At 42.6% G+C, this 14,939-nt stretch overlaps 1 protein-coding gene across 1 annotated transcript in view; it reads left to right on the forward strand.

The window, feature by feature from the left end:
- Nucleotides 1–14,939, forward strand: part of POMT1 (protein O-mannosyltransferase 1) — a 59,965-nt gene that overhangs the window by 14,686 nt on the left and 30,340 nt on the right. Inside the window, exons 4-10 of the mRNA XM_073600509.1 lie at nt 2,167–2,217; nt 8,194–8,340; nt 9,568–9,679; nt 10,687–10,752; nt 10,832–10,925; nt 10,998–11,153; nt 11,879–12,009. Of these exons, the coding sequence (XP_073456610.1) occupies nt 2,167–2,217; nt 8,194–8,340; nt 9,568–9,679; nt 10,687–10,752; nt 10,832–10,925; nt 10,998–11,153; nt 11,879–12,009 (757 nt within the window). The remainder of the gene's footprint in view (nt 1–2,166; nt 2,218–8,193; nt 8,341–9,567; nt 9,680–10,686; nt 10,753–10,831; nt 10,926–10,997; nt 11,154–11,878; nt 12,010–14,939) is intronic.

Raw genomic sequence — 14,939 nt, forward strand, 5'->3', positions numbered from 1 at the left:
GTGTGCTAATGAGGTCAGCTGGTCAACTCCTTCCTGTGTCATGACCTAAAGTCTGTAAGGAAGAAGTCATTACTAATGGAAACGTGGATTAGAACAAGCTAAGTAAGTGACTGTAGATTTAATGGAAAGCTTTGATATTTTTGCCAAAAAAGTACATGGATGCTATATTGGTGCATAGGAGAGCTGGAATTTAGGGGAAAAAAAGTGTACAAAGGTGAACTTGCCCTTTAACCACTTGCCGACCAGCTGCCGTCATTATACGGTGGCAGGTCGGCACGATCCCGCAAATTGGCGTAGGTGTACGGCGGCACCTTTAAGGGCGATAGCGGGCGCGCTGCATGGCGGGGGACCCGATGCACCCGGCCACGAGAACCAGAACAGGTATTCGTGTGTGTAAACGCACAAATCCCCGTTCTGACAGGAGAGGAGAGACGGATCGTCTGTTCTTAATATTCAGGAACAGCGATATGTCTCCTCCAGTCAGTCCCATCCTCCCCAGTTAGAAAAACACACGAGGGAACACATTTAACCCCTTAATCACTCCCTAGTGTTAACCCTTTCCCTATCAGTGACATTTACACAGTAATCAGTGCATTTTTATAGCATTGATCGCTGTATAAATGTCAATGTCCTAAAAAAAGTGTCCGATCTGTCTGCTGCAGTCCCGCTAAAAATCGCAGATTACCGCCATTACTAGTAAAAAAAATAATAATAATAAAAATGCCATAAATCTATCCCCTATTTTGTAGACACTATAACTTTTGCGCAAACCAATCAATAGACGCTTATTGCGATTTTTTTTTTTTTTTTTTTTTACCAAAAATATGTAGAAGAATACATATTGGCCTAAACTGATGAAGAAATTTGTTTTTTTTTTTAATAAAAATGGGGAATGTTTATTATAGCAAAAAATAAAAATTAGTGTTTTTTTTTTTTAGTTTTAAAGCGCAAAAAATAAAAACCGCAGAGGTGATCAAATACCACCAAAAGAAAGCTCTATTTGTGGGGAAAAGAGGACATACATTTTGTTTGGGTACAACGTCGCACGGCCGCGCAATTGTCAGTTAAATCGAAGCAGTGCCGAATCGCAAAAAATGGCCTGGTCATTAGGGGGGAAAATCCTTCCGGCCCCTAAGTGGTTAAAGAAAATCAGTAATTTTGCCACTAGCCCTTGTAGAGCTCAGTGCCTATAGTGCTGTGAACCCCAGTGAGGACCTGGCTTCCTTTGTGACCCCCTTCTGCCAGGGTGTGTGTCAGGGTGTGCACTGGCACCCAACAGTTTTATACATCCCACATACACGAGGCTAACGGCTTAAAGGGTAACTCCACTTTCGTGGGACAAAAAAATATTGTAATTGAATGTCATTAAAAATTACCTTTCCTTTTCAATCTGCAGCTCTGTAATTTACTGTAAAATGCAATGCACTATGGCTATCTGGAGGTGTTCTGTAAACCGAGGGGTTGATTTACTAAATCTGCTGCAGCTGTGCATTGTAGCCAATAGGCTTCTAACTTCAGATTATTCAATTAAGCTTTGGCAATAAAACCTGGAAGCTGATTGGTTTCTGTGCACGGCTGCACCAGATTTTGCACTCTCCAGCTTTAGTAAATAACCCTCAGAATGTCTACAGAACACCCCCCAGAAACATAATTTCCTGTTTGTGTGATTGGCTCACTTATTTTCTGAGAAGTCTAAGCTAAGATACAAGTCAGATTTCCCCTGCAACAAAAATGTCATTTTTGGTGAGATACTCCCAATAGGAAATCACATCTAAAGGGTCGCAGACCCTGCAATTGTCCTTATTAGAGCCCTGCAGGTGCAGCAGCTGGTTGATAATTATAAAACCACTTTATACCCATTGTATTCACTTTCCACATGGACACAGACAAACACACAGGGATTTCTTCAGAATAACAAAAGGTAGGAATCTGCAACAAAGTTTGTTGAAGTCCTTCTAATATACAGAGATCACCCAGAGGGAAATGTTTTTTACTAAACAAAAGATTTTATTCCTGCCATGAAATCTTAGTCTGTGTGAGTTGAAATGATTTAGTATGTTTTTATGGAACTGGTGTGCATGCATGTGATGTGAATTCAAGTACCTTGTATGCCTACGTTTTTCACTTTTTCTACCTTTTTTTTTTTTTTTCTTTCATTTTCAACAGGATATCTGAGCGGGTTTGATGGTAACTTCATGTGGAACAGAATTGGGGCAGGTAGGATGCAAGGCACAATAGTCCAGCAATAGTACTAGAACCCTTTTCCTCTCTGGCATCCCAGTGTGTCTTGATTTTTGTGAGAGGACACACATGGTCACAACAGTGACATTTTCACAAGTTTGTGATCGCTATACTTCTGAACTACATTGCACCTGCTTTTATTAGCATTTGATGCTCATGTCATCCAGAACATCTGACTTAAAGAAGAACTGCAGTCTTCTCACATAATTTGTACTAAACACATCTTTGCCATTCTGAAGCTTCCCTCCAACCACTTTGTATATTATTTTATATATACCGTGATTCTGTACTCGCCAAATCTCCCTCCACTAAGTCTGGCTGCATCCATTTTAACTGTGGGCAGCTGAAGCTACTGCCTGTTCACTTCCTGGATTTACACAGACACTCAGAGGCACACCTCCAGCTCTGCAGCTTTCATTGGCCCTCTTTTATGACTCCTCCCCCCACCCTTCCTGGGGGAGAGAGAGAGCTGCGAACGATGTCATAAGCCTAGGCTAATGACCAGACAAGAAACAGGAAGTGGGCTGTATAAGGTATTTACTGACAGAAAAAAATGTTTTACTGTCCAAAGTTAAAACAACGGGAGATTTAATAGATGGAAAGATGAAAAAATGACTGAAGGTCCACTTTAACCACTTGCTTACCGGGCACTTAAACCCCCCTCCTATCCAGACCAATTTTCAGCTTTCGGCGCTGACGCACTTTGAATGACAATTGCGTGGTCATACAACACTGTACCCAAATGAAATTTTTATCATTTTTTCACCACAAATAGAGCTTTCTTTTGGTGGTATTTGATCACCTCTGCGGATTTTACTTTTTATTAAAAAAATGTAAAAAACTGAATTTTTTTTAAAAAAAAAAGTTTATTTTTTTATATTTTGTTTTAAAAAATTTTAAACGGGTAATTTTTCTCCTTCATTGATGTACGCTGATAAGGCGGCAGTGATGGGCACTGATAGGCGGCAGTGATGGGCACTGATGGGTGGCAGTGATGGGCACTGATGGGTGGCAGTGATGGGCAGCACTGGCAGGTGGCACTGATTGGCACTACAGGTGGGCATTGATAGGTGGTACTTGTGGGCACTGATAGGTGGTACTTGTGGGCACTGTTAGGTGGCACTGTGGGCACTGTTAGGTGGCACTGTGGGCACTGTTAGGTGGCACTGTGGGCACTATTAGGTGGCACTTTTATTGGACACTGATGAGGCAGATGTGCCTCTTCCACTTGGGGACCGATGTCCCTCACATCCGATCCGGTGATCGGCTTTTTTTTCTACTCGCGCTGTCAGCGTGAGTAAAAAAAAAAAAACGATTACCGATCTTTTGTTTACATCATGTGATCAGCTGTCATTGGCTGACAGCTGATCACATGGTAAGGGGCCGGGACCAGCCCCTTACACAGATCGGTGATCAGCCGAGTCTCAGTGACTCGGTGATCACAACGCGCCCAGCGCGCGCCTTGTAGGGCGCGCGCAGGGAGCGTGCACAGGGGAGGACGTCATATGACGTCCTCCCGGGAATGTAGGTCCACGCTGTAGCCGTCATTCGGCTATAGCGCGGATGCCAAGCGGTTAATTGTTGTAACCTAAAGCAAAGTATTGGGAGAGGATATTCATTTTTCTGTTACATTAGGATTTTATTGAGCTTTACAAACTTGATAAAGGTACTTCCGTACACAGGTTACATTTCCTTTCAAACTGACAGACTTTTACAATAGAATATATAAAATGCAATAATGTTTGAGGGATTTACTAAAACTGGAGCAGACAGAAGAATCTGGAGCAGATGTGCACAGTAACCAGCTTCCAATGTCAACTTATTCAATTACAGTGGAACTTTATTCATAACAACTATATAAAAAAATAATGTTCCTTAGCAAAGAACATTCATTCCACATTAATAATTATGCTACTAAAATTAGTGTGTGCTGTAAATTGCCTTCAGCATTGTTCATGTTTCTTCTTGGTGGAGGCTGACATTTTGCTGAAGCCCCAAGCCCCTGAACAGCATTAAATCTTTAGGCTGTCAGCAGGTCTGCCTCCAGTGGCTCTGATTGTCAGCATGATGCCAAAAATGGAGAGCGACTGAGCATGTGCAGAGCAGGGTGCGACAGTGTATTACTGGATTTTAAAGTATACGCACTTCTTAATGTTTTACATAGCTATAGCTGCAAAAGGGGTCAGCTTGCAGTAATCTAGCAGGACTTAAAGTATACAGTGAGGGAAAAAAAGTATTTGATGCCCTGCTGATTTTATACGTTTGCCCACTGACAAAGAAATGACCAGTGTCTCATTTTAGTGGTAGGTTTATTTTAACAGTGAGAGACAGAATAACAACAAAAATATCCAGAAAAATGCATTTCTAAAATGTTATAAATTGATTTGCATTTTAATGAGTGAAATAAGTATTTGACCCCTTCGCAAAACATGACTTGGTACTTGGTGGCAAAACCCTTGTTGGCAATCACAGAGGTCAGACATTTCTTGCAGTTGGTCACCAGGTTTGCACACATCTCAGGGGGGATTTTGTCGCACTCCTCTATGCAGATCCTCTCCAAGTCATTAAGGTTTCGAGGCTGACGTTTGGCAACTCAAACCTTCAGCTCCCTCCACATATTTTCTATGGGATTAAGGTCTGGAGACTGGCTAGGCCACTACAGGACCTTTACCACTTCCATACCGGGCCATAGTAAAATGACGCCGGCAGGAACATCTCCTCCCTCCGGGTTGACATCTTGTGACGTCCTCCGGTTCCCGTCGGTCCTGCGGGGGCCTGCAGTGCGGCGATCGGGGATGAGGCTTGTCCCTCGGAACACAGCCCATCCCAGATGAGGGTAAAGGGCCAATAAAAATTGTTTTTTGCCATGTGACCAGCTGTGTCCAATCACAGCTGGTCACATGTGTTGTGCTCGTAATAGCCACTCATGCGTGCGGGAATGAGGCGTGTCCCTCAAACACAGCCCATCCCCGATCATGGTAAAGAGCCAATTTCATTGGCTCTTTACCACGTGACCGGCTGTGTCCCATCACAGCCTGTCACAAATGTCAGCAAACTGCTGTAATGACGTTTCCAGGTTCTCCTACTCGGTGTGTTTGGTTGTGTGTTTTGGGTCATTGTCATGCTGGAATACCCATCCACGACCCATTTTCAATGGCCTGGCCGAGAGAAGGAGGTTCTTGCCCAAGATTTGATGGTACATGGCCTCGTCCATTGTCCCTTTGCGGTGAAGTTGTCCTGTCCCCTTAGCAGAAAAACGCCCCCAAAGCATAATGTTTCCACATCCATGTTTGACGGTGGGGATGGTGTTCTTGGGGTCATAGGCAGCATTCCTCCTCCTCGAAACATGGCGAGTTGAGTTGATACCAAAGAGCTCCATTTTGGTCCCCTCTGACCACAACACTTTCACCCAGTTCTCCTCTGAATCATTTAGATGTTTGTTAGCAAACTTCAGACTGTACATGTGCTTTCTTGAGCAGGGGGACCTTGTGGGTGCTGCAGGATTTCAGTCCTTCAGAGTGTAGTGTGTTACCAATTGTTTTCATGGTGACTATGGTCCCAGCTGCCTTGAGATCGACAAGATTCTCCCGTGTAGTTCTGGGCTGATCCCTCACCGTTATCACCTCATGGAGTTTCAATGATCATGAGATCTTGCATGAAGCCCCAGACCGGGGGAGATTGACAGTTATTTTGTGTTTTTTTCCATTTGCAGATAATCGCACCAACTGTTTCCACCCTCTCATCAAGCTGCTTGGTGATGGTCTTGTAGCCCATTCCAGCCTTGTGTAGATCTACAATCTTGTCCCAGACATCCTTAGACAGCTCTTTGGTCTTGGCCATGGTGGAGAGATTGGAATATGATTGATTGCTTCAGTAGACAGGTGTATTTTATATAGCTAACAAGCTGAGATTAGGAGCACTCCCTTTAAGAGCCCTTTCACACTGGGGCCACCCGTGTGTTCGTGGGAAAGCACCGCTGTTTAAGCGGCACTTTTCGGCCGCTAGCGGGACACTTTTAACCCCAAAAAAGGGGTTAAAAACTCCCATGTTGCGGCGCTTTTGAAGTGCTTTTCAGGCGCTTCCGAAGCGCTGCCCTTTCATTGCAATGGGCAGGGGCCTTTTGGGAGCACTGTATACACCATGAGCCTATGCGCTCGTTTTTCCCTTATGTCAAACCGCCCAAAAGATGCTGCTTGCAGGATTTTTTCTAACGTTCTGCAAGCGCACCCATTGCAATGAATGGGAGGCAGTTTTCAGGTGCTTTACAGGTGCTATTTCTAGCGCTAATACGCCTGAAAACTGCCTCAGTGTGAAAGGGGTCTAAAGCCCCATACACACTATTAGATTTTCTGCTGATTTTTGTCTCCAGATTTACCAAAACCATGTAGTGCAAAGGCCTGCCTGATTGCATACAAATTGAAACTCTTAAGGTTTGACCTCATTGTATATGGTTTTAAATCTGATAACAAGAATCTGCAGAAAATCTTATAGTGTGTATGAGGCTTTAGAGAGTGCTCCTAATCTGTTACCTGTATAGAAGACACCTGGGAGCCAGAAATCTTGCTGATCGGGAATCAAATACTTATTTTACTCATTAAAATGCAAATCAATTTATAATTTTTTTGAAATGCATTTTTCTGGATATTTTTGTTGTTATTCTGTCTCTCACTGTTAAAACAAACCTACCATTAAAATTATAGAGTGCTCATTTCTTTGTCAGTGGGCAAATGTACAAAATCAGTAGAGGTTCAAATACTTTTTTCCCCTCATTGTAACTAAAGGCAAAATTTTTATTTTTATTTTTTTCATAGTTTTGGATAGAGTGGAGAGGGATTAGAACACCTTTCAATTTTTATTGCTGTCTGTGTTCCTGATTTCCCCCTCCTGTATTTGTCCTGTTTACCATTATTAAAAGTAAAAGAAAATCCCACATTTTGGGTTGTCCCAAGAAACGTAATGGAGGGGAAATCTTCCAATGGGGGCACTAGTTCTGGTGACCTGGGGGTCCCAAAGAAATTCCCTACATTTTCATGGATTTCCTCTCACTTCCTGTTTGGCTATGGGACAGGAAGTGAAGGGAAATCTTTGAAATGTGACACAGATGGCGAAAAAAAAAAAAAATCTGGCAGGTTATAACCCTCCCTTCCCCTATCCATAATGAAAAAAAAAAGTTTTGCCTATAGTTCTACTCTAAATTTCTGACTAAAGTTACACTTTAAGCTTTGAATGGAAAAGCTAGAAGCTAACTGGTTGCCATGAACATCTGCTCCAGTCTTCATAACTTCCCCTCACTGTGTGTGGAAATTTCTTGTCAAACCAAGAAAAATGACACCTAGGGGTTGGTAATGGCCTGTTTAGCAGGGCTAATTAATCTCCCTGTTTATAAACTTGTTGGTTTACTCAAGAATATTCATTTTTAAATTTCAAAAATTTTCCTAACACATTTTATTGTTTTTTTAATGCTGTTGGTAAGTGCTGTGTAGTGTGATTTGGCTTGGGGATTTAGTGCTGAACCACAGCTACAGTACAACTGACAGGCAGCTGTTCTACCAATTAACGCTGCTGCATTTGGGTGCCATTTTAGGACCACACTAAGAACTAATAGCTGCCACCGATGAGAAGATTTCAACTCTCTTCCTGTTCTGGTGACTAGTACCATGAAATGAAAGTCTGTCTGCATTTCTACTGAAAGAAAGCAGCTTCTACCATGGTTTCTAATTAGAACCTATAATACACTGCAAATCCTGTGTCATAGCAAGCCCCTCTATTAAATTCTTGTTTGTAAAATAAAGATGTTCTATACATTGGTAAAACCTATAGAAGAGGAAAAACTGTTTAAATGATAATAAAACAAAACCATAATAATTTCTTTATAAACCTGACAATTTTTTTCTCTTCTGTTCTGTGGCATCTGTATACTGCACTGATGTGTTTTTACTGTTTTCCTTGCAGAATATGGTAGCAATGTCCCTGTTTGGGCTCTTCGCCTACTGCCAGCTGTGTCCGGAGGATTGTGTGTTCCCCTGGCCTATCAGATAGTACTGGAGCTTGGATTCTCTACGCTGGCGGGACTAATAGCTGCTCTTTTGGTTTTGTTTGGTGGGCTTTATTATTATTTTTATGATCTGTACGTTTATTTTATGTGAACAGAGCAGAGTGTGCAGATGAAGTGTAGCAGGTAACACAACGTTTATTGGTAAAAGACAATTAACATCACACATTTTAGTAAAGTCCAAAAAGCTGGTCATAGTTCTCAGATGGCTTTCACAACTGGGAGAGATGCCTGGAAGGCTGCCAGTGTGGATATCCTGGTAATGGTCCTGATGTTTCTTGTAGTCAGAATGAGAGCAAGGGGGCGCCAGACTAAGTGCAGTAAGCTAGAAGAATGGAAACCGCTCACAAAACTGGCAACTCACTTCACAATTGTGTAGGCATGCACATGAATGGTATGCTAAGGTGCTAGTCATATGTACTCCTGCAGCTTGTTGAGAGTTCTAGCTAGGATCCCAGGAGAGCGCTGCTGTTTTGTGGATGGAGTTGGGTAGCCAGAGTAACCAGGCAGCCTCCGGAGGTAGCAGGAAGCAGCATGTGGGCTCTGTGATGTGCAGGTGGTGAAAGGAATTGATGAAACCAGAATTGATGTTAAAGGCGGCATAGCCACACCCCCTTATTCTTCTGTCTGGCACCCCCTTGCTGTCTCTCTGACTACAGGAAACATCCTACCAGGGTATCCATACTGACATCCCTCCAGGCATCTCTCTTGGTTGTGAAAGCTATCTGAGAACTATGACAAGCTTTTTGGATTTTACTAAATGTGAGTTATTTGTCTTTTTTCCAATAAATGTCATGTTACCGGCTACACTTGGTCTGTGCACTCTGCTCTGTTAGCTTGTCTACCTAGAGATGGTATCAGTCTTCCAGAAAAGCTGCGCCATGTGAGCTGGTTTTGGATCCATTACGAAATCAAAGGATTCTTCCTGTGCACTATCCACCCAAACTGTCCTCCCAGTTCACTTAGTTTGATTCTGCCTAGTGTACACCTATTTAGCACCATATTGACTATCCTTTCCACTTACTTTATGTATTCTCTGATTATCTGAATTACTGTAACTTATAAAAACATAAAAGTGTAGAGGCAGGGACAAGTTAGCTAGCAGGTAAGGATAATAATCCATGCATGGTCCTTGGAACATATAGAAGTTGGGCATGCTGCTAGATCCTAAGCGTGTGGTTGAGGACCGCAGTCCAATTTCTGTACAGAGAAGCACTTTGATCTGACAGTTAATGTGCAGGAATTTAAAAATGTTTCCTTATGCTGTTTTCTAGAAAATGCACTAATCACCCAGTCACGGCTGATCCTGCTGGAACCTGTCCTCATCTTCTTCATTCTTCTGACCTTCCTGTCATACCTCAAGTTTCAGAGTTACCAGCAGATCAGGTGAGCAAAAGAAGATGACTACCTTAAAGTGAACCTGTTCCCAGATCATACACACTAAAGTGTTTACATAATCTGAACAGTAAACTTACTTTTTTTTATAACATTCAATTACAATATGACTTTTATTTGCTATTCCCCCCTCCCGAAAGTGAAGTTATGCTTTAACTGACCAAGTTGTCTAGCGAAAGTGGTAGTAAGAGGGTTAGGACAAACCATTTGAAGGAGTTAAATGGTCACAGCATACACTTTCATTTTATAACATCAGCAATGTTATCACAATACCAACATTTAGTTATTTTTGATAGTCTAATAAAAGCTTACTTTCTTTTCTTACTTTTCTTTACTGTCTTCTTGGTCAAAGGGGTGTACGTACTTTTGCACTCCTGTGACCCAGAATCAGCCGACAGGAGGCTAAAGCTCATTGTCGACTGACGTCAGAGTCACTTCAGGCTCTGGAAGAATCCTGACAATGTCAGAATCCACCCAGATGCCTGATTGGCAGCTGGCTCAGCCTCTCAGGGCGCCACTAAGAGCTCAAGCCAGCTCCTCTCACCCTCTCCTCAGCCCAGCGCTCCAGTGAGCGCTAGAGGGGCAGAGCAGAGAGCGGTGACTGACGGTCACCGCTCTCTACTCACAGCTGACCGATAACTGAGCGACCAGTGGTCATGTGATTGCTCAGTTCTTGGGCTGATAGCCAGTGGGTGACAAAAGCAGCCAGACTGGCAGGCTCTCAAGCGGTTGTGGAGCTTACAGTCCCATCATGCCTCTGCCTGCGGAAGTCATACTTGTAACTGCCAGCCTGGCAATGCCTCATGAAACTTGTAGCTCCGCAACAGCTGGAGGTCCGCCAGTTTGACACCTGTGCGCTAGTGTATTTGAGCCCCAAAAACAACTTTAGATATTACAGTAACGTTTCAAATCTTTTAGTGATTGGATTTAGGTATACTTTACATAGCTGAGACCATAGCATGCATAGATAAATTATAATGGTGTTTTCCTCTTTCCAGTCCGTTTTCCCTGTCTTGGTGGTTCTGGCTCGTTTTGACAGGTGTTTCCTGCTCATTTGCTGTGGGGTAGGTTGTATTTTGAGTTTACCTTTCTCGTACCTTTCCCTTGTATGATCCTCCTCTAACACTCATCTCCTGCTCTCAGGGTGAAGTACATGGGTCTCTTCACTTATCTTCTGATTCTTGGGATAGCTGGAGTCCATAGCTGGCAGCTGATTGGTGACCGTAAACTCTCCAATGTATGTACTTGTCTTATCAGCGCAGTGACTGTGTGACCAGCAATTCCTTCATCTCTGCTCACTCTCTTGCAGATGTCAGTGGTGTTTCACTTGGGAGCGCGCTGCCTCGCTCTTCTGTTTGTACCTGCAGCTCTTTACCTGGGAACCTTCTTTATACACCTATCCATACTGACTCACTCCGGGCCCCATGATCACATTATGAGCAGTGCATTCCAAGCTAGTCTGGAGGTAGATGTTGATTTACATGTTGATTTTTTTATTAGGTGCTACCTACTAGGATGAAAGAACATAAATTACCAAAGCAATGGCTCACTATTTCTTGCGGTGCCTCAATGATGGCCTGCTAATATCAAAGGTTCAAGAGGTAAAAGCAGACATTTAAAGATCAACTCCAAAACTTTTTTTTTTTTTTTTTTTGTAGTTTAAGACTGGGTAAGAGTTAGAACTTGTTTCAGTTTTTTGTTTGCAGTCTGTGTGCCCATTGGAGTGCTTTTTACCCTAACTTCCTGACTGGGAGCATGGGAAAATCACCCCAGTTGGAACACAGACCAAAGCAAAACCGTTTTAAGTAAAGTGGGGAGGGATTAGAACCTCCTGTCAGGTTATTATTACTGTCTGTTTTTCCTGTCCCTTTGACAACTGTAATTTCCTATGATACTTAGCTCCATCTAGTGGCCAATTGCAGTATTTTTGTGTTTCAAATCAATTGACCAGCTCCCATTTGCACAGAACAAATGTACATGCACTTTTACTGGGTGAATTGCTATGCAGATTTTGTTTTGTAAATACATCCCTAATTATCTAGTGTGAAGGCACGTTAACATTTTGAGGTTCTAATGTGAAGCCATTCTGACACCGGGGGGTGTTGTGTAGAATGAAGCCTTTTGATGACATGCCGTATGTTTATAGACATTATTTCTAAATTGTTAATCCTGTTAATTTCTGGTTTCCAGGGAGGTCTGTCACGGATTACCCAGGGGCAGCCACTAGAGGTGGCATTTGGCTCCCAGATCACCCTTCGGAACGCCTTTGGTAAACCAGTGCCTTGCTGGTTGCACTCACACAAGCACACTTATCCAGTAATGTGAGTATATTATTATTAATATTGTACAGGATGGATGTGTGTGTGTGTGTGTGTGTATATAATATCTGCAACAGTGCTTTACAATGTGAGGGCAGACCGTACAGTAACAATACAATTTAACCACTTAAGCCCCAGACCATTTTGCTGGCCAAAGACCAGAGCACTCTTTGCGATTCAGCACTGCGTCGCTTTAACTAATAATTGTGCGACGTGGCTCCCAAACAAAATTGACGTCCTTTTTTTCCCACAAATAGAGCTTTCTTTTGGTGGTATTTGATCACCCCTGCAGTTTTTATTTTTTGCGCTATAAACAAAAGAGCGACAATTTTTTTGAAAAAAAGCATTATTTTTTTACATTTTGCTATAATAAATGTCCCCCAAAAATATATAAAAAAAAAAAAACTATTTTTTTTTCCTCAGTTTAGGCCGATATGTATTCTTCTACATATTTTTGATGAAAAAAAAAATCGCAATAAACGTATATTGATTGGTTTGCGCAAAAGTTATAGCGTCTACAAAATAGGGGATAGTTTATGGCATTTTTATTAATAATTTTTTTTCTTTACTAGTAATGGCGGCGATCAGCGTTTTTTTTTTTTTTTTTTTTTTTTTTTCCATGACTGCGACATTATGGCGGACATATCAAACATTTTTGACACATTTTTGGGACCATTGTCATTTATACAGCAATCCGTGCTATACAAATGCACTGATTCCTGTGTTAATGACACTGGCAGTGAAGGAGTTAACCACTAGGGGGCAGTATAGGGGTTAAGTATGTCCTGGGGAGTGATTCTAATGGGGGGGGCGTGGCTATGTGTGACACGTCACTGATCTCTGCTCCCGATCACAGGGAGCAGAGATCAGTGACACTGTCACTAGGCAGAACAGGGAGATGCTTGTTTACATTAGCATCTCCCCGTTCTTCCTCTCCGTGAGGCGATTGCAGGTATCCCCTCGGTGATCGAGTCCGCGGGACCCGCGACCCGACTCAGAGAGCTCCCAGCCAGCGCACGTACGCAGTGGCACAGCGACAAATTTAAAGGGACGTATGGGTACGCCCATTTGCCCAGCCGTGCCATTCTGCCGACGTACATCGGCGTGCGCCGGTCGAGAACCGGTTGATACAGGAGGAATCAGAGGGCCCCGCTCGGAGCTTACAATCTAAGATGTATTTGCATAGGAGACAGGGGTTAAAACTGAAATGCAAAGTCTAAAGTGCAGCACAATCGCATATTGCAAACAAAGTGAACCAACTGTAATATCAAGTATAATAAAAACAGTGTATAAAGTCCCATGCATAGAACTGCTGCAGAAGCCCAATACGAGGGCGGAACATATATGGGTGGGAGGAGCCAAAGCCCATGACGTCACAACCAGCCATTTGTATCAGAATGGTGAGCTGACTATAAGCTAGTTGTTCATATATTCCTGTGAGTGCTTTTAATACCCTGTTCGGTTTTAATAAACATTAGGAAGCAGAGAGCACTATGGTCTTTTCTATTACTTCTTTGACGTAATGATCGAGAATAAAGAAGTGAAGTAGCGTGATTCAGGGACAGGAGCAGGAGGAGTGTTGCAATACCATCTTAGTGGAGTTCATGATGACTCTTTAGTGGGGTCAGATATTGGAGGTGAGCAGGCAATTTATTCAGAGATGGTAGGCACGAACACATTGGACGAAACTATACGAACTGTCACTTTATATCAACACAGTGGTGGAGTTCTATGCATGGGACTTTTTACACTGTTTTTATTATATTTGATATTACAGTTGGTTCACTTTGTTTGTAATATGTGATTGTGCTGCAATTAGACTTTGCACTTTATGTTTGAGGAGAGTTTGGTGGACACACTCAAGAAAGTCTTAGCAGCAGTCTCAGCCCTAGGGTATTAGGCTAATAATATAAGTTAGGTGACATTCCACACAAATAATTGAGTTGGTGATTGCGCTGATTAGAATTTTGTCACATGGAGTTAACACTGCCCATACCGTGGAGGTCAGGGCATCAATCACATCCTTGGTTGCAAGTGGCCTGACCTGCAGCAATTTGGGCTATCCTTTAAACAAAACAAAAAAAAAAGCAAACGATGGCATTTAGTGTGAGGGTTCGACACCCATTTCATATAGGAGACCTTTAGAAGCAGTTATACGATTAAACAAATACAGGCCCATCTCACAAAAATTACAATATAATCAAAAAGTTAATTTTATTTCAGTAATTCAATTCAAAAAGTGAAACTCCTATATAGATTAATTACACGCAGAGTGATATATTTCAAGTGATTCTTTCTTTTAATTTTGATGATTATGGTTTACAGCTAGTGAAAACCCAAAATTCAGTATCTCAGAAAATTCAAATATTTTGAAAAAGTTCAATATTGTAGACTCATGGTGTCACACTCCTAAAAAAGCTAATTTAATTCAAAACACCTGTAAGACCCCTTTCACACTGGGGCGTTTTTTAGGCTCTTTTGGGCAAAAAATAGCACCTGAAAAAACGCCTCCCCTGCAGCCCCAGTGTGAGAGCCCGAGTGCTTTCACACTGGAGCTGTGCGCTTGCAGAACGTTAGAAAAAGTCCTGCAAGCAGCATCTTTGCCCATAAATGGGCCCCTGCCCATTGAAATGAATAGGCAGCGCTGCCAAAGCAACACTTTTCAGGCGCATTTAACCCTTTCTTCGGCCGCTAGCAGGGGTTAAAAGTCCCCTGCTAGCACCATGGAACTGCGCCAGGCGTTGGCACTTTACCGCTAACGCCTGGTGCAGCTCCATGTGAAAGGGCTCTAAAGGTTTCCCGAGCCTTTAAATGGTCTCTCAGTCTGGTTCAATAGGTTACACAATCATGGGGAAGACAGCTGACTTGACAGTAGCCCAAAAGACAGTCATTGACACCCTCCGCAAGGAGGGTAAGTCACAAAAGGTCATTGC

Source organism: Aquarana catesbeiana, linkage group LG09 (assembly GCF_042186555.1).
Source record: "Aquarana catesbeiana isolate 2022-GZ linkage group LG09, ASM4218655v1, whole genome shotgun sequence".
Lineage (NCBI taxonomy): Eukaryota > Metazoa > Chordata > Amphibia > Anura > Ranidae > Aquarana > Aquarana catesbeiana.